At 44.0% G+C, this 27,786-nt stretch overlaps 4 protein-coding genes across 4 annotated transcripts in view; 2 read left to right on the top strand and 2 right to left on the bottom strand.

Moving 5' to 3' along the window:
- Positions 1–1,231: 1,231 nt before the first annotated feature.
- LOC131263513 (U5 small nuclear ribonucleoprotein TSSC4) lies at positions 1,232–2,160 on the bottom strand. Its single transcript, XM_058265722.1, has 2 exons — positions 1,878–2,160; positions 1,232–1,807 (listed from the first exon to the last, which is right to left on the bottom strand). Exons 1-2 carry the CDS (start codon positions 2,118–2,120, stop codon positions 1,355–1,357), a joined length of 696 nt encoding a protein of 231 aa, XP_058121705.1. The 5' UTR covers positions 2,121–2,160; the 3' UTR covers positions 1,232–1,354.
- Positions 2,161–3,181: 1,021 nt separating this feature from the next.
- LOC131267781 (small integral membrane protein 13) lies at positions 3,182–3,716 on the top strand. The gene is made up of 2 exons (XM_058270735.1): positions 3,182–3,403; positions 3,514–3,716. Exons 1-2 carry the CDS (start codon positions 3,325–3,327, stop codon positions 3,714–3,716), a joined length of 282 nt encoding a protein of 93 aa, XP_058126718.1. The 5' UTR covers positions 3,182–3,324.
- Positions 3,717–3,774: 58 nt separating this feature from the next.
- Positions 3,775–4,546, top strand: LOC131267780 (N-alpha-acetyltransferase daf-31). The gene has a single exon (XM_058270734.1). The coding sequence runs from the start codon at positions 3,775–3,777 to the stop codon at positions 4,387–4,389; it is 615 nt and encodes a 204-aa protein (XP_058126717.1). The 3' UTR covers positions 4,390–4,546.
- An 836-nt stretch (positions 4,547–5,382) lies between these two features.
- The window catches only part of LOC131264747 (breast cancer anti-estrogen resistance protein 1), a 124,593-nt gene continuing 102,189 nt past the window's right edge, over positions 5,383–27,786 (bottom strand). The window contains exons 4-6 of the mRNA XM_058267015.1: positions 7,864–8,768; positions 7,617–7,777; positions 5,383–7,540 (exon numbers count right to left, since the gene is read on the bottom strand). Of these exons, the coding sequence (XP_058122998.1) occupies positions 6,612–7,540; positions 7,617–7,777; positions 7,864–8,768 (1,995 nt within the window). The 3' untranslated portion in view covers positions 5,383–6,611. The remainder of the gene's footprint in view (positions 7,541–7,616; positions 7,778–7,863; positions 8,769–27,786) is intronic.

Genomic DNA, 27,786 nt, shown 5'->3' with positions numbered 1-27,786 from the left:
TAAATTTTCCTGCACACGACCAACAAGAGCGAACGCGTGGATACGCGGAAACCCTTATTCACGCGTTGCACACGAATAAATGATGATGACACCGCCACTGCCGGTAACGTACTGGTTCTTGCGCACGTATGCTGTTGTGTATATGGCGGCGATCGCGTGAAGTGTGTTGATCGCGGTTAACGGACGGTCCCATGAAGCGGGGGCCAGAACGGAACCGACGCGCATTCGGTTCGATCGTACCACTCCATGTGCGAGTGGTAATTGGAGTGAACGGGACAACTGGTGCGAGCAGAAAATGTTATAGGGAAAGCAACCAGCATTTATGTTGCGCTAGGACGGGAAGCTCTTTTCGGCATAAAAACGATGGAGCAGCCTGGTTGTTCATGTTTTCTCAACCTTTTTGAAGGGAATAAGATCGCGATAGTTGTATGTGACCGAGTAGTTGCTTTACGGATTTAAAATAAAAAGAACTAACATTTTGCACCTCCCATGGTAGGAAAGTAAAAAATCCAGTCCCTTGACGTGTGGAGAAAGTATCATTAATAGAAATTCAGGTCTATATTTTTGAACAGTACACTCTACAGTGGGTTCCCTATTTACTAGTTTGGCAATCGTAAACTGTAAACGTTTGGCATCGAAGATCGGCGGATCTGCATCTCCAGGATCAGACGCACGGTACGAATTTGAATCACTTTCAACGAACGGAAGAAGCACTTGAAGAGAAGTAGCAGCCAACACAACGATAAGAATGTTTGGAATATAGGAAAAGTGAAAATGTTTGTATCAGGTCAACAAACTTATTGACAAAGAAGAAATACGTTAATTTAAAATACTAAACCGGGGTCACGTGTCACAGAAAAATATGAAAAGTGAAATCTCAACATCGAAAACCATTCATCATCGGCGAGGGAGTTAAAAGATCGAGTGCATTGATAAGATCAGCGTACGATCGCCAATTGACTCAGCAGCCCGTTTGACGGTGCTAATGCAATGTTTTACTATGCACAACATTCAAAACAGTCTACTATCTACATCTAATAATAAAACAATTTGTTTCATCACAAGTGTTTGTCACAATCGATTGTTAATCCACGTGTCCCGTTGGGGAGGAATTTTATCAAGCTTGTTACCATCTGGAATTAAATAGTACTCATTTAAACTTTCCATTTCCGATGGTTTCAAAGCTGGAATGCTTTTCTCTGAAGAATGATTAAATTGTACAAACATAGCATTATGTGTTCAGTTATCCAAATAAATTTATGGTTAAGCATAGTTTATTTCCGAATATTCTTAAAAGTTAAGCATTTAGTATATTACACAATCATCCTCGATTTAAATTTCAACCAATAAAACCTTATTCCATCTCAGGTTGCCCATCTTCTTCATCGTCATCTTCGTTTTCTTCCATCAGATGATCTAACTGTAGTTCATTTTGTTTTCCGTCGCCCGCTTTTGCTGGCCGTTTCGTACGTTTTACCTTTTTCGGATCCCTTTGACCGACCACATATTCGGGCATCAGGACTCGCCGCCCATTGAACTGTGGTCTGTCTTCGGCGGGCGTCTCTACTGGATCATCCGCTTCCTGCAGCTGCTCCCTCAGGCGGACGGACCGGTTGAATCTTACCAACGCTCTACAGCCAGTACCCGGCTGGGTCTGTGTCGAGCTCTGTTCATCGGTTTCATCCTGCAAGGAAGCCTCGCGCTGTTCTTCCATCTGCTTGAGGAAGGAAAAGGCTGCGGCCATGTTGGTCCGATCGGACGTGTCCACATCCTCCAGCGTGTACTTGATCCACTTGTGCGGGTTTCGCTTCGAAGGAAAGGGGGTCCTCAAGAGTAGTAACGGGCAAGCGGGTTAACATGCAGGGGACGCTTTTTACCTTATAGTCTGGAACGTGCGTGCGCTTCAGGCATTGTCCAATTGGAGCATTCGGTCGTTTAAAGATGCTTTCGCGTCCGCGGTATCGATCGACACTGATGAGCTTTGTGCGAGTCTTGTTCGAGCGGTCCAGACTGTAATCGATTTCCTTCACATTTTGGTGTAGTATCGAATCCGTTCGAATGCCTTGCTCGGCGGACTCCAGCGATGAAAACAGCAGATTCTTTTTCTCCTCGAAACTCATCTTACTTTGCACGTTAATATTTTAGGATCTGCTGCGGATTGTTTATATTGTTTTCTGCTTTGTTTGTACCTGTCAGATCGTCGATGGGAAGTGTTGCCAGCAACCGTTAGAAAATGTTAATTGGAAAAATCAATCCAAATCAGAACTATGAAAAGCATTTAATTATTGAATAGATTTCCCTTTCTGGTACGTTGAGGATACACATGTTTTTAGTGATATGCTGAAATTCATGGTGGGACTATATTGAAACAGTTATTTCGATGACTTGAAAAATAATATGTTTCTGCCTATGCAGCAAAACAGCACATAAACAAAAGCTGCTGGTTTTCAGGAATTTTTCCTATCCGTCAAAAGTGACTCGAATGAAAAAAGAAGTGCGGCGGTAAGTAAACTTATTGAATTTGTGCAATGGTGATACCATATTTGTGGGTATATTTAAGTGCTACACAAGTTTCTACTTGCTTATGCAAGTGTTTCAGTGAATGCTAAGCTTAAAATCCGCTTTCATTCGCTTAGCATGCACCCGTTTGATTGATTTGGATACTCTTGGCAAGCGTGCCGGGTGATTACCAAACCATTCTATTTCTATCGTTGTGGAGGTGTTTCTTCAACGAGGAAAAGTTCTATTTAAACTAAACTCAGATCTGTTTTATTCAGATATATCAGATCGAGGAAAGGCTTGGTTCTTTAACAGAATGCAGAAAGCTTAAGTTATATTTCTTCATCATCCAGCATGTTTTATCCACAAAGCTACATTTTCTTACTAGGTTGTGGCATGTTTATGTTTTTGACGCCTGTGATAGAATGGTTTTATAAATGTATTTTTTCTCGGGAAGTAGACACCAATGCTAAAAATACTTTTCCATGGAGGTTTATACAATGAGTAAAAGGCGAATAAATTTTGTATAAAAGCATATTTGGTGGAAAATTCGTCAACACTTTTGATAGAAATGTCAAAATTATAATACCAACCCGTTTGCGCTCTACCTGATTAGTATGCAGTTACTTTGCTCTGTTGAATTTCGTTGCCTCCACATCATTTCTCTCAAGACTGTAGAAAGTGAACCATTCTTTGTTGTTTTGAAAACATTAATTACAGTAGCGGTACTACGTGGATCTTTAAGCTGTGGTAGAAAGTGTACATTTTCATCTATTCTACAAGGATATACTCTTGCAAGTTAAAACTTCACACAGAAATGCAATTATGAATGTGCAAGAAGGTATCAATGCTGCCTTTTCTGTGCTCGTTTCGCTGCTCATAGTAATAGTGTTTGTTTGCTTAGGTTTGTGAACAAGGGTTCCGGGCGGCCTTAATTTACCGACTCCCGGGTCTTAGGTACTTCATTTCTCACTATTGAACTAATTTACAAAATTTATCCTTTCTTTTCCTTAGGTTGGTATCTGGTCTGGAAGCTGTTTCTGTCTCGGTTCAAGCTGGTGCGTGAGCTCCTCGGCATTGCACAGTCGAACGAACACTCTCCGGCTCATACGCTAGGCAAGGATTACCCAACACCCAGCGGTAACAGCAGTAGTGCCGCAAGTAGTGCCCTAACTGCCGATAGCAAGTCACGCGCCCGTAAAGTGCGAAGAGACTAGAAAAGGAAAATCGCGCGATCTTACGAAAGTACTGACATAACACCAAAAAGCCCCGAAGATGAATATCCGTTGTGCGAAGCCCGAAGACCTGATGAACATGCAGCACTGCAATTTGCTCTGTCTGCCGGAAAACTATCAGATGAAGTACTACTTCTACCATGGCTTGACGTGGCCCCAGGTCAGCTATGTGGCGGAAGACGATAAGGGCAACATCGTCGGGTACGTGCTTGCGAAAATGGAAGAACCGGAACCGGGCGAGGAGAGCACGCACGGTCACATAACATCGCTGGCAGTCAAACGTTCCTACCGGAGGCTGGGGCTTGCACAGAAGCTCATGAACCAGGCGTCGAAGGCGATGGTGGAGTGCTTCAACGCTCAGTATGTGTCGCTGCATGTGCGCAAGTCGAATAGGGCTGCCTTAAACCTGTACACCAACTCGCTGGGCTTCAAGATACTGGAGATCGAACCGAAGTACTACGCCGACGGCGAGGATGCTTACTCGATGCGGCGCGATCTTTCCGAGCTGGCGGTTCCGAGTCCGGCAGCTGCAGAGCAAGCTCCGGCGGAGACCGCTGAAGAACGGGAAGCAATGATGAACGAGATGCACGAACGTTGGGGTGCGGGCATTCACGGAGTAGAGGTTTCGAGAGGACATCATGGACACTGCTGTTAGTGAGGGATCGTTGGGAGCAATTTGCTCACCCGGTAACTGGACAAACAAAACGCTTTTAAATGCTGCTAGGCCCAGCGGTATACAAGTGCGAATAGAAAGGGGAAAAAGGGCAATAAAGTAAGGATCTTTCAAGTAAAGGTTGTCTTCGTTCTCCCAATTGGTATTGTATCCGAAAATGAATGTGATACACTTTTCGATGCGCTAAATGCTAATTCATTGATTTCAATGATGCTATATGTTTCAAAAAGAATTCTAATATGTACGAACCCAAATTGGTTTATTACATACACGTTATTGATTCTAAATGATATAAAAATATTTAATAAAATATCAATATAAACTCAGAACGTACACTTTTTATCTCAAAAACATTAAATTTCAGGCAATCGAGAAGAGGAACACAAAAACCGGATCTGGGTTCGGTCCGGAAATCGGTTTTCGGTTTTTGAGCCGGTTCGGGTTTCAGCGTCTTCAGCTCCGGCAACTTAAGCCTACTACCAGGGAAGCAGGATTTGAGAAGCATTTCTGTGTACCGCTGAAACAGCGAACGAAACAGAGACAACCAATTGGTCAAGTCGCCAGATGCTAGAAAGAGACAACTAGTGTAACCGATCATTGCGTCGAGCTACCTCCTTTCAATCCTGGTCCCCTGGTACAAAGTGTCGAAAGCGGGTTTATTCCGGTGTAAAATTCTCGTTTTGATTCTCGGTGTTGATCTCGTTTCGAAGTGGTCGGAATAGATGAAGAAGGAAGGAGACGAACGATTAACAACGGGGGCCTCGGTTGACCAACATCTTCGTGATCCTTGTACCCTGGTATGAATGTTGAAAATGAGTTTGTTTCGAGCTATCGCGAACGGGCTCCGATTTTTATCGATCGATGTCGACCGATGTCTTTTAAAATGTGTGCGAAATGGAGAATTTCGGAAGGACTTTGCGAAAAGAAACAAGGACAATTTCTAAATTTTGGTTGCAATTATTCTTGTATCACCTTACAGCCGATACCGATGTTTATTTATTTTGCGTAATTTAGTTCCGTCGAATACTTCACGACGTTCTCATTGGCATCCGAAGAATCCGTTTTTCTTTCTCAGCCTACTATTTCTGACTTGGTTGCCATGGGCTGACAGGGAAACTGGGAAATGAGAGAAATGATGTTGTTCCGGGATAAAATGCAATTTCATGACGTTTAAGATGGATTTTAAGTATTAAATCAACGGCGAAGGTCGTCTGCTTTTCCGTGAAGATTTCCGAGAGGAAACTTTCGGTTCGTCGATACGCGTTTTAAGTTTAACCCTGATTTTCGATGCACTTCATCCCGTCTCGAGAACACTCTATGAGAGACGATTGTTACTCAATTGCAAATCGTTTATTATGTTATTTTCTTAATGTAATATGATTTTTCTTCGTTTCGTGTAGTAACATACATAGCAATGCTCCCCTTTCACAGTTTAGACACTTACTTTACGACTGTTGCTCCTTCCGCTTCGCGCGGTTTACGTTTGAGCAATAATATTTTATTAAACCCTTGACTATGATTTCTCCTTCATCCATTTGCTCTCCTTTTCCTTCCGATCTATTGGTATTACGTCGCGCTTCAGTTTTATGAGATTTTCCTATTGCCATGCGGATGAAGGTTGGTTTTATGTTTATGTCACGATTAAAATGGAGTGAAATGGTGATGGCAGTTTGTAATTGATTTGGCTTGTGTCTTTTGCAGTCGCACTCTTGTGTGTTTGTGTTGGGACAGAATAACCTAACCAGAAGGGAAGGAGGATCCCTATGGGGCCTACGGAAAATGATTGTTTCTCGTAACGTCAACTTAACGCAAACTTAAATATGAAATGTACAATATTTACAACGAAATCCGTGGGGACTTTAACGAATTTTTTTCCCGTTAAATGAAGAACAAACCAGCTGCAACGTTGGGTTTTACGGTAGGTTACCAAGGAAATCTGTTTCTGTTTGTTTTCGTTTTGCCTTGCGGGGCCAAACCCTCCGGCATCCAAACTCCGGGTCTGGGGTTCGATAAATATTTGGCATAAATGCACACATCGAAAAGCATGTGCGCTCGTGGGCACCACACGGTTCTGCTTCCTCCGTCGGGCCCGCTCGTCGCGAAGGTTAGATGTAGATATCTGTTCGTATTCTTTCTTGCTTCCGTCAGCTACGACGATTACAGAAAAGATCAGCGATGAGATCTAGGTAAGCGAGGTCAGCACTTCACTGCTGGACCGCTTCGAGCATCGCAATCTTGAGATCGCTCGCCAGATGCGAAATGTCCACCACCGAGTCCACCATCTCCTGGACGGCCGTCACGCTCGGGAAGTTCTGGGCCGCCTTCTTCGTCTTGGCTACGCACGTCTTGAGGGCCTCGGAGAGCGCGTCGGCGCACGACAGGACGCGCGTCTTGATGCACTCGCGCGACACGTTCCGGTGCACGATGTCGCCGATGTTGACGAGATTGTGCGCGCTCAGTACGACGAACTTGCCGTACGCGAGGAAGAACTTCGGTGGCTGATTGTGCTCGACCGTTTGCAGGAAGGCATCGATCGCCTGCGTCAGGTAGCCCATGTGGGTGACCGTCTGTGACGCGTAGTATACCAGCACGGACTTGTCGTTCGGGTCGAGGGCCGCAGCCGGCCGCTCGGTGACGCTGGCGGCGGCTGCGTCCGCCGCATTCCGGACCACATTTTCGAAGTTCTTCTTCAGATCGTGCGGGAGCGCGTCGCAGATTTCGGCGTTCGTGCGGGCCGACGCTTCCTTCGACTCGAGGCTGACGTAATCGTAGTCCTCCGGCCATTCGCCGCCGCCGGCACCACCCGGCCCGCCGGTGGGTTTGCCACCGCCGGTAGGTGTTTGCGGGGTGGTCGGTGCGGACACGGTCGGTGGCGATCGTTTGAAGAGGAGCGTCGCGTTCCCCTGAATGAACGAAGCGGTCTGGCGGACATCCTCGGTGAGCGTTTGTGCGCAAGCGATCAGCTGATCGAGACTGTCCGGTGGAAGTTGCTGCTGCAGTTTTTGTGTCGCTTCCGGGCGCTGCAGTGTCACCAGGGTCCAGCCCTGGGCGTCCAGGCATTGCGATGCTTCATGTACGAGCTTATCCGCATCACGCAACGCCTTCACGAGAGGTTTCAGTTTTTGCGCCAAACCTATCGAACAGAAGGAAAAAAAGATATAACATTTCTATTTCGATACTTTCAGCTCGCCGTAGGGTGAAAGACATACCTTTGTCTTCCGCTTTGGTTGCATTTCCCAGTGCCCCATCGCCAAACTCGGCAAGATCGTGAAGGGCCGTTCGGAGGCGCACCGCTGCCAACTTCAGATCCATCAGAATAGGATCAAGCTTTTCCTTTACCCTCCAGTTTGGTGAAACGAACGATAATAACCTAAAACAAGGCAGTAATAGAATGGATTAGGTACTGTTTCCATAAGGAAAGTGAATAGTGGTACAAGTAAATCTGTGCAACCTTACCTAGTGACTGCGGTAGTGGCCTCGTTCTGCAGCCTTGCGAGCGTTTCCAGCGCGGAGGACAGCTCGAGCGGGAGTTCTTTGGGTGGGGCCGGGGTCGTCGGTGGCTGTAGCTTCGACACGTAGCTCTGCTGGTGACTCGGTGGCACGTCGTACGTGGACATGCTACCGAACGAAGACATCGACATCGAGTGGTGGCTCGCGGTGAAGCTCCCGTTCGCGGACAGCGGTGTACCGGGTGGTATCGGGCCGGAGCAGGACACGCCGGTTGGGGGCGGCGGTGTCGAGCGTACCGACACCGGGTTACGCCGTGGCACGTCGTAGTCGGGCATGTTCGCTAGCGAGGAGCGGTTCGAGGAGGACAGACTGAAGCTGTCCGAGGTGAGCAGCGACGAATTGGAGCTGCTCGGTGTAAGGTGCTGCTGCTGGGAGAGCAACGATCGGGGCACGTCGTACGACTCCTCCATCCGGTAGCCGGTGCCTCCTGGCGCAAGGTGCGGGTACTGCTGGTGTAGGTGGTGGTTGTGGTGGTTGAACGGATGCGGATGGGGGAAGCTCAGCGAAGCCGACGGTGACGGCGATGAGAGCGAGGGCGAGTTGGGCTGATGGAGGTGCAGTGCCGGATGGTGCTGGCCGTGGAGGTACGATGGTGTTCGGGTCCAGGAGGTTCGACTGTGCTGATGCTGCAGCGGATGGTGCGGATCGTAGCCGACGGGTCCGCCGCCAACGGGTACTGCCGGCTTTGGGACGTCGTATGTATCGAGCGCGTCAGCGGGGGCTGAGTGCTGGTGTTGCTGGTGTTGCTGGTGTTGCTGCTGCTGGTACGGGCTGGAACATCCGCGCGATACCGACGACGGTGGCAGCAGATCATACAGATAGACGTCTCCACATTTTTGCGGCGTGAGAACCTGCAAACGAAATGAAAAGGAAAAATAAGCATCAAGCCTTTTTTTTCGTCGTCTCGTCGATTCGGTCAAATGGCACGATAAAAGAGGTAATACGATCGTTTATCGTGACTAAGAAATGGCTTCTTATTCTGTTCGGTCAGACAGCAATGAAATAAAATTGGAATCGCTTTGCAGCCGGCGGGCGGGGAGTATTGGTATTCAATTGTTTGCAGAAAGAGATCGTTAACGTCACGTTTCAGGATTGACTAGGAAGGGGTCTGAAGGGAAGGTAGTTAGATAATAAAGCCCGTGAAGTTCAGTAGGTTAACCGTGTCGAGTGTGAAAGTGTTTTCATTCATGAGCGAGAAGTTGCAGGAACAAAATCTTTTCCTTGAAAATAGAAGCTTTTGATTAGTTAAATAAAGATGAAATGGCTAATAAATATGTTTTTATAGCATAAATTTTAGTTTTGATGATGAAATAAAAATAAATCACAAAATAAGCTACATTTTAGTAGATGTAGATTTAACTGGAGGGCATACAAAAATATTCCACCATTTATAATTTTCCGAACAACTCGTAAACGATAGATAGTTATTATGAACACGCTATAAAATATGAACTTGTTTTCGTTCTCACATTTTTATATCACTGGAAGAGGACAATAATGACTGGAACTTCCAGTTAAAAGAATTTTAAATAGACATGTTTAGGCAAAAAAGGATGCTTCAGACTGAAGGGTCTCAAGGTTGTGACTCACGAAAAATTTCACATCATTCATTCTATACCGGGTTGACTTCCTGCACATTATTTATGGCGCTCCGCTGCTGTTTCATCCTTCCTTTTTTTGTCTACCACACGCCGTTCTATATAGACATTTTAATTTAGCTTTATGTGCTTCTGCGCTCCATTATAGGTTCGCTTGGAATTCATAGCAACAAAAACGAATCAACAGGGACAGAAACAATCGTCCCGTCATGGGAAAATTGTAGACAGTGCATCACTTTGTGAATGATTTTTGTATAAGAAATGTTAGCTCCACAATATGACAAAAATACGAAACCACTATCATAATATTGAGGAGAAAATTCACCCGTCCTGTTCAGTGTAGGGCACTATGGAAAGTCAAACCCTGGGTCTGAACCTGTGTCGGCCGGATCTCTTCGCGTTGGCCTGTAAAAACGTTCCATCTTTAAAATGCGTACTTACTATTTCTCTACAAAACTAACTATTACGCGCACTCTTTTACTAAAAAAGCAATGTAAATGTTTGCCCCAGATAAAACTGTTTTTCCGAAGCGTTACGATTTTCACGTCGTTTTCAGCCTGCTTCCGGCGGCGCAGTTACTACGATACTGCGAATGCCGCGTCGTTTACACACTTTACACACGGCGAGCTCGCAAAAAGTTGTCCATTACAATTCCATCCCGTTTTTTCGTACCACTCCTGGGTCCGGTTTTCGGGTGTTTCCGTTTCGTTTCGTCCTTTGCGACAGTCACACTAACACAACTACTGGCGCAGTCCTACCGGGTGGGGTGGGAAAACTCCTTGGTAACGGGAAAACCATCGCAAGCATGCGCACTCAGGAGTGGTAGCGATGCTGTCATTGACGAGATGCGATGTTATTCGAACTCGTGGCGATGTTTATTATTGAATCGGCGAATTGCTTTTAGAAAATGGAAAAATTTAGAGTAAATGTCTCTTCGAACGAATTATTAAGTAGTAAACGATGTTTATCAATTAAATTAATTGTTTTCTAGGTTTGTGACGTTTTTGTAATTGCATTTGAAAGTTTTTAAAAGAATGCGATACCTGGAACGCAAAAGGACAACGCATGATGGTACTGTAGCGCCCCCTTTATGTCAGTTGTTGAAACGTATTATATTTTCGTTCAACTTCAAATTTTACTGCAACGCTTTTTCATTTTTTTTTCAAAATTTAAAAAAAAAAGGATAAACAAATGGTTTTACTTTAAATTTGGACCGTGGATTTTCTGATTGTCATTTCAATTGCATATGTGTATTTATGTGTTGCTTAGAAAGGACGACCACAGTATTAATGCCTCTATGTTAAAAATAATGAAATTGTTTTCGAAGCTGATGGTTTTTGAAGCAGTCGATTATCGTCTCATCTTTTGCCCAAAAACTGTCTAGCCACTTCTCCTTTACGGGGTTTCCTTCATACCATGCGACTTTCCATCAGCACCACAGAAGGACGGTTTGGCTAAGTTGAACATAATGTTCCAAATGCAGTATAATCATAACTTAACGCGACGGACACGTGTCCTTTCCTTCATCGTTCGCATAACGCTTCGCCTTTTGAAGGAGAAGCACTTTCGAGCACTTACTTTGTGGCACCCGAGGGACGAGAATGGAATGGCTATGGTTCTTTTTTGTCGCTTGTCTACCACCCATTTTCAATCCTTTCTACTTGTTTTCGCAGCAAATGCATCAGACAGCGGTATGCACTGCATTGCGATGCACAGGCAAACGTGGAAAATGAAGACCCGCGCGTAGACTGGCCGGTAAAAAAGGACCACTTTTGCTGACGTTGATTTTTCGCGATGACAGCAGAAGCACTATATGAGACACTTGTTTTTATTCACGTGCACAGGAACGTTGCTCACCGGGAGTACCGGGGTAGAATGAAGAACCATCTTTAATAGAATTAGTGTGCTTCACTGCGTTACGGTAATTCCGTGCGCGCTTTTTCAGGTTCAGCAAACCGAACGAAATCGCTTTCAACAGTTGCTAAATCTAACCCTTCACAAAAGCGGAGCATCCATAAACGGGAACGCCATGGTTTGGAGAACTAAACCATCAAGTGTCTCGAGGAAATTGTGTGAATAAATGCTATGGCCGGTTGATGCTGCTTTGGATGTTTGAAATTCCTGATAAGTTACGGTTGTATGAATAAATAAAGGAGGAAAAACAGAGCGAAATTAACGACATTTTACGTATAATCCAAAGAATCCCAAACATTTTATCCAGCACTATTTCATATGAGGTCTTTTTCGACAAAGAAACAAAGTGCGCTCAGACGTCCAGACACCGGCGTTCCAGGGAGAGTGATGTATCCATTCCAGCATCCTTGCAGTGCTGAACGCCTCATGAAGTATGTAGCTCAATGGAGTTGATTTATTTTGCTATTAAATTCCCCCTTCACCACGCGTTCGGCAAAGCTAAATCTTTCGTAAACAGACTTGTTACAGCAAATCCATTCCATGTCCGTGCTATAACTTCTGCACCACTAAGCGCCGACCAGGACGACCAGGACGACCAGGATTCCGTTCCGGTAGCTTTAACGATACAAACTCCCGTCTGGACTCAGTGTGTCGGTGCACGGCTAAGCCTAAGCAACGGTGGGGCATGGTTACGTCGCTGCTGCTTCGATTATTTTTACGATCAACCCCTTGCCACGCGGAACGAGAGAAAAGGGTACAGGGCTAGTGCTTTCCGAGAGACGACGAAAAAACAAACTCTAATGCTTACGCCTATGCTTGTTTTCTATTTTGTGATTGTTTTTACTGATGGTTTTACCCCGTCAGCGTCGCATGGCTGACTTATATGATACGCATTGTTTGCCCTCTGATTTGTTTTCGGGAGCTTTTCGGAATTGGCTTTCTTTCGGTTGCTGATGCTGTCTATGCTTTTGACAGGATACATACTTTTTAGGAAAAGTCCATTTTTCCAAACGATTGAGGTTCTCCCCAGCCGCTTTTTTCAAATATTTTCCGAAACATTTTGTTATTAGTTTTTCTGCAGATCTTTGATGAGTTTATCTTTACATTTTTTTTATATTAAAGGATTGTAATTGAATTGCGTAAATTTATTTGATATTGATTAAGAGAACAGACACAAAAAACATATTTGCAATACTTCAATGCTAGTAAATGTTTAACAAAAAATAGTAAAACAAAGAAAAGGACTGATTATTTTAAAGTCTTTGCCGTTAAAACATGAAATGCGTAAATTTATTTGATATTGATAAAGAGAACAGACACAAAAAAAAATTTGCAATACTTCAATGCTAGTAAATGTTTAACAAAAAATAGTAAAACAAAGAAAAGGACTGATTATTTTAAAGTCTTTGCCTTTAAAACATGAAATGTTATAAAAGCGCTAAAACAGAAGGGCTATGCATCATGGGCATAATTTAAACCATTTGAAGATGATTCAGTTCAATCATTTTGATGGAACGTGCAGATAAAAATTCTTCCCAAATGTAATGTACATAAATAGTGTCTTTTGCCCTTCAACAACACGCAGCGTATCCAACGGGATTACTTATAAGTGCCCAACATCCTGGGTATTCCTCCAATTTCATCGTTGAAAGGATTCAGTTGGTTATGGTTTACTAAAATCTCCATAAAGTGTACTTCTCATACGAAATTCGGTCCCGTACTCCGTTGCAGAACTGCCATGCTCTTGACGACGTCGGAAAATTACGACATATTTGATAGGCAATCATTGTAGAGAAACTGCCGAGGGTACTACGGCAAAAGGATTTTCCTCACAGCGGTACACACGAACGAGTAAACAAAATGGTAATCCTCCACCATCGACGCGTGTGTCGCGTAGTATCGTTATAACTTCATTATTATTGTACAAAACCCCACCGCACCGAACGTTGGTGAAATGTTTTCCGGTTCGTAGTATCTTCTTTCTTCGTCACGGAGATAATTTCGCTTGGGAAATTCGATTCAATGGAGCACGCTGACACGAAATTTGGTCTTTGGTATAAATCGTCGATGGATTGAAACACTTTTCATCATGTTGCATATTGTTTTACAACATCGTGAGGCAGACAAGAACGAAAAAAGAAATCGCGATGTGATTGATGATACCGTTGATTTAGATTAAAAGTAAATAAACTCATCTTTAGTTTGGTTTCCCAATCCTGAAGCCAGCTCCTGAAACGTTTACGTATTAAGTTACCCTTCTCCAAAGCAAGGCAATCAATAAAACTTCACTTGCTTATGAAAGCATTCTCGATCAATTATTCATCCTTGGGGAAAGTTGCTCCCTGCTGGGAATTTTATTTACACAATGTTGGCCCGGTGAGAACACCACCACGATAAATGCCATCGCCACAAATCCACTCCGATGTAGCGGCAGCCAATGGATTCGATATGTTAGTTTATTTGGAACGTAATGACAGGACCATTTTTCAACGTCTACTCGTCGTCGGGAAACGTATTACCAGGCGGATCGAGAGCCGAACAAGGGACAACATATTTCTGTTGCAAGCAAGTGCATTACACGAACGCACTTACTGCTCATCAATCTTATTTCCCAATCGCTTCGATTTCCCGAATGTGGAACTGATAAGTTAAAGAAAAAGGGAAAATCGAATGTGAGTACATCGGTCGGTGGAAATTCTCCAATCACCCAAACTAATCGGTTTCCCGAATTGATCGAGTAACCCGTCTGCTACGACCGGTGTAGCGACTATTGGAGCGCAGTTCGTCTCCAGCAAGTATTGCAGAATTTCCCAATTTATCTATTTCCTTTCGGGAAAGCAAATGCCATCAAGGAGACGCGTGTAATAAATTAGGGAACATATCGATGAAATGGCGAGTGATCTTTGCGTCGAGTGTAGTCTGGCTTCTCTTGGGATGCTGCACTGAAACTACTTTTGACGAAGAAAAGACGCTTCGCTCGCGATGGAGTGTAGAAAAAAAACAGTTTCTTCGGAAGAAAATTGGATTTTCTCCTCAAACCAACTTGACGAGCTTTTCATTCTTTGGCATAGAGGAATGAACAGATGCACGTCTTTTACTTATTTAAAGTTTGTTTTTTGTGTGTTTTGATGATTTATGTCTGGCAAAGAAGAGATGAATGACCGAATAGGTCAAAATCTCTAAAATTAAAAAAAAAAAAAAAAAAAAAAAAAAAAAAAAAAAAAAAAAAAAAAATGTCTGGCAAACCTTATAACTAGAATATACGTATATATACGTGCGGAGATTGTTACAAAACTGTTTGCAATGCTCTTAATTTTTCGTATTTCTAAAACCAACTCCTTCATATAATGTTAATCTGTTTGGATTAAAAAGTTTTTCGTGAATATTTTAGGCTATGAAATAAGTCTGGATATCTGGAGCGTAAGACAAAACAAACATCTCCATTTTCATCGGAACAAAATTGAGACAGACAAAAAACCACTCATAGCTCTTTCTTTTCCATTCTTTTGGTTCCTTGCCAACGATTTTGTTTCTTGCTTTCGTGATGAAAATCGGAAATGCAGTTTGCGGTAGCGAACACACACAAAAGCATGGTGCATCGCATCTTTCCGCGAACCATTTCTTGCACCACGGAGGAGCAAATAAATCACGTTCCGTAGCAATATCAAGCCCGTTAGGATGAGATTTTCTATATCATGTCCTTTTTATGGCGAATATATATCGGAAACAAATTCGACTGAACCTGACGCTGGCGAGGTTGGATTTGTTTAGCTAAAGCGATACTCCGTTTTGGTGGTAAACACGATTTGGCTGTATGTTAACGATGGTTCCAATAACGGCACCTGATACTCTGAAGCGTGCGATTTTGATTGCATTTTAGGAAAATGGTATGGTACAGCGAAATGCATTCTGCATATTTTATTGTCGATTGTTCATGCTGAGGTGCGTTTTACGATTATGTTTTCGGTTTGAAGTGTATTTTATGATTTAGCTAGATTTATGAACGGTATGTTTGGGTATAAACACATTTGCAAGTCTATATAAACATGAACATAGATTTAGATCAGAAAAATAGAATGATCAACCTCTTAACAATATTTAAACAAATCAGCCACAAAAAATTGAAAAAAAAACTATTGTTTCGCTACATAATTATTAAAAAAGAAATAGGATTCAATTAAAAATAAGAGCAATTCCAATAGAATTTTCAACACGACTAGATAATAGCTATTTTCCTCACGTAAAATCTCTCTGCCAATCAAGAGTACTTAGTGCTAGGGTGTTTAATGTTCCGTTTCTTGTCTACATCCTAGCTGGGTTCAATGTTTGCCGACCGAAAATGCAGCAAAAACTGAATTCAGGCATTTAAGGCACATGCATAAAACCACAACGATGAACGTGTGGCATTTTTTAATTTGTTTTTCTTCGAGCGATTTTTTTTTCTTGATTCCGTTGCGCGGAAGTTGAACGATTTTCGCATCCTTATACGCCAACTTCAAACAAATGTTTGGGATTTCCGCAAGAGAAAACCCATCCCGCAGGAAGGTGGAAAAAACGTACGCGAAAATATTTGACTCGTTAGTCGAACAATAAACTTTCCCTACTGACGTGCATGCGTTTGTGCTGATGCCACCGGCTTGCGAGCAAACGAGGATATTATCGGATTGAAATGCAAACAACAGACGAAAAGGGAAGCAACTCGCAAAGAAGGAATAGAAACGTTCAAGCATGCACCCAAAAGTGAAATGAGTTTATTGCGCTACTTGCACTCGATGAAGTTAGTTGCCGAGGGTGAACAACCAACCGTTGGAGGTGAGAAAACCAGCCAACAGCAACTGCGAAGAAAAAGGACATTCACTTCTCCATCTTGCCAGTCGCTTAAGATCGCAGCAGGAAGATGAAGTTTGTCTACCTCCTCCGGGAGCCGTCTGGAATGTTTTAAAGTTCCGAACTCCCGGGAGCATCCTTCCGTGCTCGCTTCGGGAGTCGTTCATCTTTTGGCAAACGGCACAAGAATTGCCAGCACCTGGCATTTCTTCGGGAAAAGTTTGCGATACGCGCCACCATTTAATGGCTGTTTATGACCGGTTGGTCTGGGTTTGGTTTAAGGTTTTGGCTCCCAAAACTTGTAAGCAACATGAAATCGGATAGTCAAACTTTGCAAAACACCGCTCCGAAGTCCTGTTCCGGTGAGGAAAGGAAAAATAAAGAAAAACGTACCTCCGAAGGGCGGAAAGGAAGGAGATGAAAGGACGAGGGTAAGATCGGCGTGCAAGTTTAATCCTCGGTCGATAAGAATGGTAATTTGGTGCCAGCGAAAGTGTCAAACTTATCGCCACCGAAAGCACAGCCACTTTCAGGTCTTTTCAATAGTATTTTCTATCCTTTTTATCTAGTTTATAATTCATCCTTTCTGCATAGCTGCCTGAAGCAAAATACCGTTCCACATAGGCCGGACAGATTTATTTGAAAGAATTTCTATTATTCAGCGGAGCGAACCGAAGTCACGAATATCCGAGATAAGCCACCTTTCAAATCTATAGACGTTTGTCGATGGAAAGTTTTTCAATAAAAAGAAAACGATGGTTCGTCTCTTAAAAAAGAAAATGGGAAACGCGTCTATGTTGATGTGAAGGTTCCCCCGTTTTTCCAACTCAATCGGTGATGTGGATGGAATCTATCATTGAACCATATTTACATATTTGAAAACTTTCCGTTTTCTAACCAAAACTTAAGAATTTGGTATGAGTAACGAATTGAAAATGGTGCTCGACACACTCTTTCACTCGACTCTTTCTCGTATTGAAAAGCCAACTTACTTCTTTTAAAATAAAACAACTGTGGAATAGGTTGTATTTGGCAGATCTTCTGGTTTCCCGATAATCGCCAAAACTTTTCGGAGGCATACAAGAAATCATCGGAAGCGTAAAATGGTGTGCATCAGCCGAAATGTGTCGATTGTTAACTACCAAAGCACAAGCACAAATTTGCACCGTAAAAGTGATGTTCAACGAACCGACACTCCAAAATGCCGGAAACTTCGCTCAAAGTAAACCGTTTTCACTGGCTATAGATAAAAGCATAAGGGCCAAAAAGGGCCACTTCGTCAAAACCACAAGTCACTGTATTGTAAAAAGGGAAAAAACAATTCGATTCCCCCATTCCCTTTGGTTTAAGAAGATTTTCAGCATATTTTGCAAGTGATATGCAGGACGGAATCAATAGCCCCCCCCCCCATTCGATCGATCGACCGGGTTCCCCCGTCTCCGACTCTGGAATATGCATGGAAATTCAATTCGAATAAAAATTCATGTCGCTCCGCCACGTGATCAATCCTTACGAAAGAAAATAATAAAAAACATTCCATGCTTTTACAGGCCCCCACCGAAGCGCCAAAAAAAGTGCCCTTTGCCAAAAATTCAATTTCAACCAAATTTGTAACATCATTCTGGATGCGTACGTTATAAATTTGCGGGACGACAATGCCACCCGAGGGTGAGTCCAGGAGACGGGCCGACAGACATTAAAAGTATGCGCACAAAAAGCCGTGTGTCATGAAAATGCTGCGGGGACCTGCGCTAATGTCGGGCGTAATTTTATGGTTGGGGTTTTGAGGGACCAAATTTGAGAAAAGGCTATTTCGCTGGAACCATCATCTCCTAAATCGGTACGGATAATTGCAATTCTTGCTAACCAAAGAGCTGCAGCAGTCGAATGAAAAAGAAGGCAAGAATGCTATGTTTTGTGCCAGAAAACAACCCATTCCAGATGGAGGAGATTCAAGGGAGCAGTTTCTCTTCGTCAATACAACATAGAATGTAAACATTAAACGTCAACGCTGAGGGAATTGCACAGCATGAGTCGACGCATCTTTGATGCTAACTGCATTCCATCAGGAAGCCGGAGCCAAGATCGATCGGTCCTTCTCTATTTAACATTCCCGAGCGGTGAGAAGTGGCTCGAGAGGGGAGGTAAGAGCGTGGCAAAGAGTGGCAGTTCTATACCAAAAATGTCCATGTCCAACCACAATCACTGGACAACGTACCGTCGTAAAGCGCCAAAGGAGAATATCGCATTCTTTTCCACATGTGTTTGCGTGTGTGTGTGTGTGTGTTTTTAAAGCCACCGCTCGGGTGTGGGGGATTTTTCCCTTTTTCGGGAATGTGTACCTCGCTGCCGGATTCACCACCCGGTTTTCCACCCGGCAAAAGGCAAAGGGAACCGTTGTTTGTGCTCTCTCAGTAAAGGTAACCCCTTGGATACGTTTGGTCACAGGAACAGACAGTAGTGGAGGTGAGGGGGAGGGGGGGGGGGGGGGGGAACAGAAATACCGGTTGGTTAGTGTTATTTTTAGCAACAACAGCATCTACTTTGACCGGTCCTTGCAGCGACCGAGGAGGGGATCGAAGTCGGCTGTGATTGCTGTTACGGCTTGCGAGCTGAACTGCAAAGGGGGATCCACAAAAGGGCTGAGATTGCCATTTCTAATAAGAGAAAGCGCACAAGAGGAAATAAGGAAGCTGTGCCAGGCGAGAAGTAAGTTACCGCTGAAGGGTTATGTTTTCGGTGCAGGAAAAATGTCGTCCGGAAGCGGGTAGCGAGTGGCCGGCCATTTGGCACGATTTCCAAAGTCATTTCGGGAGATTTTGTTCATGTCGCCAGGTAAAGAGAACAGTTTGATAGCACTGGGTAAGATGTTTTATAACCCATTTGTGTCCTTGCTGCCTATTTTTCAAGATCAGTCCATACTACGGTCAGCTAATACCACCCGGTTTTATGCACAGAATCAAGCCAGTGACCATCTTCAACTTCACTTCACCAGTCGGGATTGGAAGCAGGCGGTAGGCCGAGCAGCGAGCGGTCATTCGGTGCGGTCCGGACACGGCTCTGGAAGACAATCCGGCATTCAACGGCGATCCCAAGATGGTCAACGGCAGCAGGAACAGCAACATGTAGCTCAAGATGGAAATCTCGTTTATTCCGCACACGTACCGGGTCCCGGGATAAAGTGCTTTCAGTGTACACTGAGACGCCGGGTGCCGAGACCTTGCGGAACCTCATCCGAGGGTGGACCGAATCCATGCCCCGGGAAGGTACGGCCCAGTGAAGTTGAAAGGCGGCATATCATTCGTGAAATAAATCTTTGTGACATTATTTTTTCATCCCAACGCGAACCGAAGGGCCTGGTGCTTTGTGGAGGGACAAAGAAAGACAAATGCACGCGTACCGTCTTCGTAGAAAAAAAATTGGCAAGAAAAGAGCACGCATGAGCGAATCCTCGGTGTGGACGCAAGCTGACGCGTGGTCTACCGGCGTTTTGCGATGAATACGGAATTGTGGACAAATGGTATTTTCCTGTTGTTTTTTTTCTTGCTTGGCAGGCGGGCAGGCAGCCGCGTAAGCTTTCTATTTTTGGGGGTGAGTATTTCCCGGTCCATTTTTAAGTCCGCCCGTCCGCGTGTCTTTGCACCGTATCTTATCTTCGCTTTCAAGAAACCTGTTTCCTAACGCTGCCTTCCTGGGTTAGGAGGGACTGCCGGGGGAATCCTGTTATCGTGATAAGTGAACCAACTATCAGTCTCCGGCCGACAACAACACTCGATGCGACCTAAACAGACATGCTGGAGCCATTTTGTGGCGGCACTTACGATTTGCAGCGGTGTGTTTCCCACGATTTGGTCATCAGAATGTGAGCCCGGCGTGATGGTAGGATATCGTGCACAAATGAACCATCAAGATGTGTCAACGTATCGTGGTGCTGGTGTGGTCTCTGTGCCGTCCTTTTATGGAACGAAGCTGGTAGGTGTCCGTTAGGCCGATACCGGTCGTACCGCGTCGTTCCCTATTCGGGCGCAATTGGATTTGGCCGATGCAAGTGCAAGTAACGGAGTTTCCCTCCATGGACAACCTTGCATGCCGTCAAACTTCAGCGGGAAATTTCACAAAAAAACACAAGTGGTGTTTTCCTGTAGTAAAAAGATATTCCAACACTTTTTTAACGATGGAGTCTAAACCTGAAGGATTTTTAAGCGCCTGTTCAAAGGCAATAGAACAGGTGAAACATTGTCCTTCACTGATAGTTTCGTGAAGTAGACAAATTAAACCTTTCGCACCTTATCTCACCATTGCCAACATTTTTCGAAACATTTAAAATCCACAAGGGATAATCAACGTCAACTAGCTAGGAGAGGTTCTTACAGATTCGCGTAGCATAAAACTAAGTGTTGAGTTCATCTTGTCGTCGTTTCACATTCCTATGGGAGTATTCTACAAGATGCTTGGTAAGAGGAGCACAATCAACACGGATCTACAAGATCCACACGACAGCGATGTAATTTCATCTACTTCCGTGACAGAGTACCACTTCTTGTGTTGGAACTCTCGCTGTTTTATTACCGTTATACGTGGCGTTACGAGGTGCGTTGCATGTTGCATACCTTGCAGGAGCTACGTGCTTAGTAACGTCAAGGACTTTCGGGATGATGTTTAACAGCTAGTTTTTTCGTGCTGCTTAACAGGACGAGGTGGTCACACACAGAGGACAACAATCGTTAGGATTAATCCATTTTTTGTTGCTGTTTTGTTTTACAAAGAGATATAAAAACTAGTTACGAGTGGCATAACAATAAATGTTTGAAAGTTTCTTCTACAAAGGACATATGCAAGAGAGGGTACTTTGCGAGCTTGTCTTACAATTTTTCTGTAACTTTCTTTTCAAAACTTGTCGATTTGTTTTACACGACCGCCCACTTCGCAGTTCGGAGTTCAGTTCTAACCCGGAAGGCGGTAAATCGCCAAAGGACCGTTCCCTCCGTAGAGAGCCCTCCGAACGATAAACTACTTGTGTGTGTGGGTGTATGATTTTTTGTTTCTCTTCACCTGCCCCCTTGTGAAACCGTACGTGACAAAATGTGGAAACGAGCTTTCCGGGACACGATGGCCTGGACGTTTGAGGGCCGATGGCAACGAACCATGCAAAAACTCTGCCATGAGCATTCGTCCAAAGTATCCTTTCGACTGGATGCTACTGTCGAGTAGAGTAGATGACTGCGGACCCTTTGGGAGTGAAATTTAAGCTCACCGTGTGCCACCAGTTGTAACTGAATTTTAATTGCTTTTGATGGAACCGACGACAAAATGGGACCGACACGCTCCGATCCTTTTCGTTCTAACTAGCCATGAGCTGGGTTTCAATTCCTGGTCCTGGAGGCTGGAACAACCGCGTCGGTATGGATTCTATTTGTGAATGGAATTTAATCGTACGGACAGATATTCGCTTCTAGTGGTCCGCACCGAACCGTTGGGTTTGGACCTGCTAGAGGAATTTTTAAGCACATTTCGGTTTCAATACTGTTTTGTTGACAGAGAGGATTGGTATTTTAGATGGTTTCATCCCGTTCATAGTCGGCGAAAAGGTAATTTAACTTCGACTTGCTGGGTTTTCCCAAATGACCACGGATACATTTGCACACCCCGAGTGGCCGTAAAGTTGTGTCATTAAAATTTTGCTACAAAAGTAAACGATTTTACGATCCTGCCCGATAGCTTACTGTGAGTACTTTTTCACACTGTAAAATCTGCGCCAAACGTGAAATCCCATTACTCGAATATGGTCATTGTAACCAATTTCAAAGGCGCGAGCCAGTAACGTACAGCAGATGATAAAAATTGCTCGAGCGGTTGATTAATGCAAACAAAATAAACCCATTTTGATGATTTTCCCGCACAATTCGTGTCGTTAAGACTTATTTTAAATATTTTATTACAAGAAGTATCCTTCGTTTAAAGGTATACGATATCTGAACGAATATGCTGAACAGCTTCTGTCCGTTTGAGAGCTGTTTTATATTTCACGTTGGACGTCCTTTTGTTAAGGTTTCCAGCTGCCTTGTGCCAAATAAGTTGTTCGTCGGATACTCCACATCAAATTCCATGTTGAAAGATGTTCTCATCACGCCCCCCTTTAGTCGGTTCCCCCAAGTACCTCTCCCATCCATGGTGATCGATGTGCCGGTTCAAAATTTCGACCTTTAAATCATCATTTTGCTAAATCAAATTCTCATTACCGTTACTGTCCCTCCTCTGTGATAAGCCCTGCCAACCATAGGGGAAGTTAGAACGTGATCGAATTTAGATGACACATCGTACAACTCCCGGGGCATTTAATATCACAGCATCTGCTTTGCTAGGGTTCGCTAGCTTTCGCGCTGTCTAGTCGAAACCAAACGCAGGAAAATGTCCCCTTTAAGGACACATTTGACAAAGATGAAACGTAGCGGCGCGGGTAAGAAAAGAAGGTACAGTATCTCCTGCGTCTTGCTTCCTTAGTCGTGAGTGTTTTTTCTTCTTCATCGTTGCTTTCAACAGACCGAAATAAATAGATGGATTTATGATGGGATTTATATAAACACAGCTTTTCATGCGAGAAGTGACAACCCCTCTTCTAGTGTTATTGTGGGATAGATGCTTTGGAATGGTGCAGGAGCCGACCAGACTGTACAAGTGGCAAAAGAAGCGCCGGGCCTGCGGGCACGTCTCAGCCCATTCTGACTGCTACTAATAAAATCTATCCTTTTGCGTTACCGTCATATCGAAAGGGGGAAAGGATGACATACGCCACGAGTTGTAGGCGGTATAAAGCAGCTTGCTTGGGGGAAGAAGGTTAGATAAAAAAAAGATTCGGAGAAAAACCACACCGAGATCGTGAAGAAAACAGACGCCTTCCCCCCCTGTGCCAGTGGAAAAGAAATACCGAAAAAGGGGGGAATCCATGTCGAAGCCGGACCGCAAATAATGCTCCAGAAACTCCCTTTTGGAAGGGGACGAGCGACCAGGATAACTGACAACAACAATAACTACGACGACAGTCGATGGGGACTGATGACCTAAATATGATGTGCGGGAACGGAAGGATTCGAAGGCCAGTAGAATAGAGGTGGTTGGTTCGACTTCCCTAAGGACGGTACTGGGGGAATGAAGGGAAAATAAATTTAAATGCATGAGCAAGCACAAACCTAACAGTTCCCTCGGGACTTATTCCTTTGGTGGCTGTTTGTCCAAAAGCAGAATCTTACAGTAGCGCACTGTCTTCGTTCAAGGAGCGGCCGCTTCCTGAAATCCTTCCGGGGAAAGGCTCTGAACGGAAAGTAAAATTCGTTTATGGAAATTGTACGAATAAAAAAGCAAACAGGGCTTCTAGTGGATCGTAAAGGGGAATGATATGAAACAGCGAGTCAGCATCGCCAAATTCGATCAAAAATTGATTTTCTGTTTGCGTTAGTTAATTATTTACAGCTTGACTGTGTTGTTTGCTCATTCCCGGCCGGTAATGTCCTTTTCCATATCCTATTTTCGATTCGAATGGCACCCTCTGAAGTTCGCCACGTCCCTCCATCATTACACGAGGTTATTAAATTAAAGTAGAAAGACAAATAATGCACTGAATGTGTTAACATGGTGTTAAATGTTTCGTAAAAATCCTTTGGCAAACATTTCCGCATCGCTGCCGCTTCGTAAATACGCCCGTATCACGTTGTATCGCCCGTGTTTGTATGAATAAACAACAGTTCGATCGATTGATAATAAATGTGACACCCAGAGTCTCCACCATCGGAACAAAAAAAAAAACGAGTACTTCTCGATGGTGACTATGGTGTGGACAGGTCTTTTCCCCAATACCAACCAATCGGAGGATAGTGAAGAGAACATAGTTATGCAGATCACTCGAAATCACTCGACTGCAGGTCGTTGTCGTGAACCGGCAAAAGTGTGGGGTCAATTTTTCACACAGTCTAGCCCGGTAGACTTTATTTGCATACACTTATTCAACCATTGAAGTCCTTTTGTCTCTGTTTTTCACAATTGAAGGAGGAACAAAATGTGGCACGGAACAACAGAGAAGTTATTTTATGAAAAAAAAAACAGATTCCTTCGCTGCCATTTAACTTAAAGGGCATTCCTTTATCATGCACCCGCGGGGGTGGGAGTTTTTCCAAGAAGGTGCCAATTTTTCCCTAACAACATAGCACGACCTATTGTGTCCCGGCACTGCTACACAAGGGAGTGGTCTCGCGACTTCTATTTCGCTTTTTCTCTATTTTTTTTCCTTCCTGTGTGTCTGGACGTTATCGACCTGCGGACCAAAAGTCATCGAACGTTTCGCCACAAACCGTGACACGATCGGTCGAGATCACATCGAAAGAACGATGCTTCAAATGTATTTCTTTCTATTACCAATGGAAATGGTTATTCGAATTCGATTGTTTCTTGTTCTATCAGCTCGTGGCAGCTTCATCTGGACAGCAGCAATGCAGCACGATTGCCACTTGGTAAAAGTGGTCACCGACAACCCATACCTTGCCCCAAACACGAGGCAAAATGAAAGGCATTGGGCGTTTGGGTGCATTATGCAAATTGTATGCATGCAGCCGGACCGAATGTTTGCAGGACTTTTCTTCAATACAGGCCACTCGAAACAGCCGCGTTGTTGTGCGTTGAGTTTCGTAATTGAATCGTGTGCGATGGATTTTCAGACACGGATCGGTGCCTTCACTCGAATGAGTGTCGAAACTTGTCCCTTACAGATTTTGTGGCAGGCACTCGATTTAAGAAGGTTTCTTTGTTGTTTGTTGACATTGGAAACGTTACCTTCCAGTATCAACTACGTCCACATTGCTTTTTCCTCTTGCAGCCGACTGTGTGTCGCATTGCGCCATCGCATTTTTACATGAAATTGTTTCAAACATTGACATCTGTCGATGCTTTTTGTTCATATTTGCCAGGTGCGTCCGTTTTCATTAGTGATGATGTTAAATTACATCTACGTCGATGCATTCTAAAACAACTCATTTCAATTCTGTCCTCTATTTTACACAAGCTTGTCACGGTGGTCGTCCTTTTCTCAAGGACCTCGAGATGCTGCCGGTGTTTGGCGCGTGCATCAAACGTTGCCCATTGTTTCGGGCTCCAATTTAGACCGACAGTCGATACCATAAATAAAGGATCCGCTGTTTGAACCGTACCTAGAACGAAACGAAAGAAAACAAAAAGAAAAGGTTAAATAAATCCAATCAAATCGATCAACGTTGCAAAAGCAGGGAAAGGGGGCCAGTTCTCTCGTTTGGCTCGTGTTCGCCGTCTGGTCGGTTGCCAAATGGACATCGCTTTCATCCCATTTAAAGTGTGTTCGTTTAGGTGACGGGGGGCGAGGTAGCTTTCGTGGCAGTGGACGATAAAATACACATCGAAACGGTTCCGGAATCTATAATCTTCGGTGCGAACTTTCTGCCACCGGAATGGGTGGGGATGAGAGACATTCGACCGTCGGATGCTTCCCTCTCGATTTCAAACAAGCTCAATTTTCTCCAAACGGTATCCCTTTTGTACGTGTGGTTTGATGCTCAATAAAGAATAATGTGTCCGGGTGGATGATGCTGATGGTGATGCTGGGTGGATTCTAAGATCATTTATAACAATATAAAATTGCTTACAATGTTTACCCTTAGGATGTTCAGCTTCCTAAACACAAGGTAGGGACCATGTTGGTCAGTTCCAGCAATGAACTATAAAAATAAAGTCGATTTCTACACGACCAGTGGCCAGATGGTACACCCCCCTTGTCCTTTATGATTGCAATATTTATGAATGCCAAACAAAGCCGAAAATGTAACGAAAAGCACTACATTTTCATGAGAAAGGAAATTTTTGGTTTATGGGTTGTCTTTCTTTTCCTTCCCGAATTATGGTGTTTCTTAACGTGGTAGATTGGCTAGGATTTACACCCGGGATTTTAACGTCCCGGGACGCTTGGATCTAGTTAACCCTCGTTATCCCTCCGGAAGATCCCAAGAGCGAGGTTTACACAGGCGTTTCTATTCGCTGGAAGTGTCTGTCAGCCAATCAAAGCGATAAAAATAAATCACCATTTGCTGGTTTGAAAATATCATAGGATGATACATTTCTAACAACATCCGACGAAACATACAAGTCAATCAATATACCGAGAATGGGGGAGCTTATGGTTTTCTATATGCGCCACTCACCGTCGAATGATTGCGATTAGTTAAATTCTGTTCAACACGGAGAATGGCGCTGATTCCACTTTCACTTGGGGAGCGTGTCCTATAGAGGTTTAATTCAAATCATCATATATCATCGAGGGGCAGATAAATGTGCGGTACGCATTAGATTAGTGTTCCCGCTTCAATCAAGGGTTGTTTGATACAAGCGATAGCATGTTGGTAGCGCTTATTGCACATGCAGTCGGAACCAACACGACAAGATGACATAGCAGGAGAGGTGTGCCAGCGTAGATTAAATATATATTCGTTAAGGTGTAGTCTACACAGCACCAACCTGTTCCTGTCATTCCGGTGTGCCATGTTGACAATTTGTTGAGTGGAAAAAGTGTGCAGCTATGGCTTCCAAAGGGGCTTAGTAATCAAGTGCCGTACCGGTATGCGCCTCGACAGTGGCGTGTCTCCACTTCCAGTGAGTGGTGTGACATGCGTGACGAGAAATAAATCGCGTTTCCCTCGCGAGCTGTATGTCTACGAAACGGGCGAATGTGGAACCGCGCCTGTCACCCGGTCGGTGTTGATGGGGACACTAATAGGCTGACCCTTGGAGTGGCCAAAGGCTTCACTCGCGGGTGTCTCTCCAGTGTCCAGCTGCTCGCCTTTCGTTACTGCCCGGTAAAAGTTGTCGTACGAAGAGGTCAACTGCAACACCGTGCCACATGGTTCATCGGGCATATGTAGCTGCATTAAAACGCGGAATGTTGCAGTTTATGTTGACCAAATCGCAAACGATCCCTACGAGCCAGCGGACGAGACGTGGCGCGGCCCTACTTCACAGGAAGGCGATCTAATTTGATTAAGATTTATTTCGCATGTCACACAGCGGGTTCAGCGTGACGCGGGTTTCACATTCAACGAAACTGCTGGATCTGATGAATTGTGGTAAAAGTTGTGTCCACGCAGAATCCAATTTATTGTTGGGATATCGGGGACACATTGCTGTGTGCGTGATATCAGAAGAAACACAAAATCGAACGGTGGTATCACAAGAGTTTGTAGCCAGTTGGAGTTCGTTGTAGCGTTTATGGTTTGGTTAGACATTTTTTTATATATATCGTTTTTATCGGACAACAGCTACCGTAGAAGCACCATACTTGGCGCGGGTCCAAACTTGGCGCACTTTCTAATATTTTCTTCGATATTAGACTATTTCCAAATAATTTCAGACTAAAATATGGAGTTAAATATTTGTTTATGTTTGTACAATACATCCGCATCAAAACTTGTTATTGGTTTTTAGTTATTGAATGTATATATAATTAAATGAAAAATTCCATCTC

The sequence above is a fragment of the Anopheles coustani genome, chromosome 2 (assembly GCF_943734705.1).
Source record: "Anopheles coustani chromosome 2, idAnoCousDA_361_x.2, whole genome shotgun sequence".
Lineage (NCBI taxonomy): Eukaryota > Metazoa > Arthropoda > Insecta > Diptera > Culicidae > Anopheles > Anopheles coustani.
This window is presented reverse-complemented; position numbering and strand designations above follow the sequence as displayed.

Excerpts from the sequence above, each read along its gene's own strand:
- LOC131263513 (XM_058265722.1), bottom strand. The coding sequence starts at position 2,120 with ATGAGTTTCGAGGAGAAAAAGAATCTGCTGTTTTCATCGCTGGAGTCC. Across the intron at positions 1,808-1,877 it reads CGCACGTTCCAGACTATAAG|CGAAACCCGCACAAGTGGAT; the intron begins GTAAAAAGCGTC and ends TTTCCTTCGAAG.
- LOC131267781 (XM_058270735.1), top strand. The coding sequence starts at position 3,325 with ATGAATGTGCAAGAAGGTATCAATGCTGCCTTTTCTGTGCTCGTTTCG. Across the intron at positions 3,404-3,513 it reads AATAGTGTTTGTTTGCTTAG|GTTGGTATCTGGTCTGGAAG; the intron begins GTTTGTGAACAA and ends TCTTTTCCTTAG.
- LOC131267780 (XM_058270734.1), top strand. The coding sequence starts at position 3,775 with ATGAATATCCGTTGTGCGAAGCCCGAAGACCTGATGAACATGCAGCAC.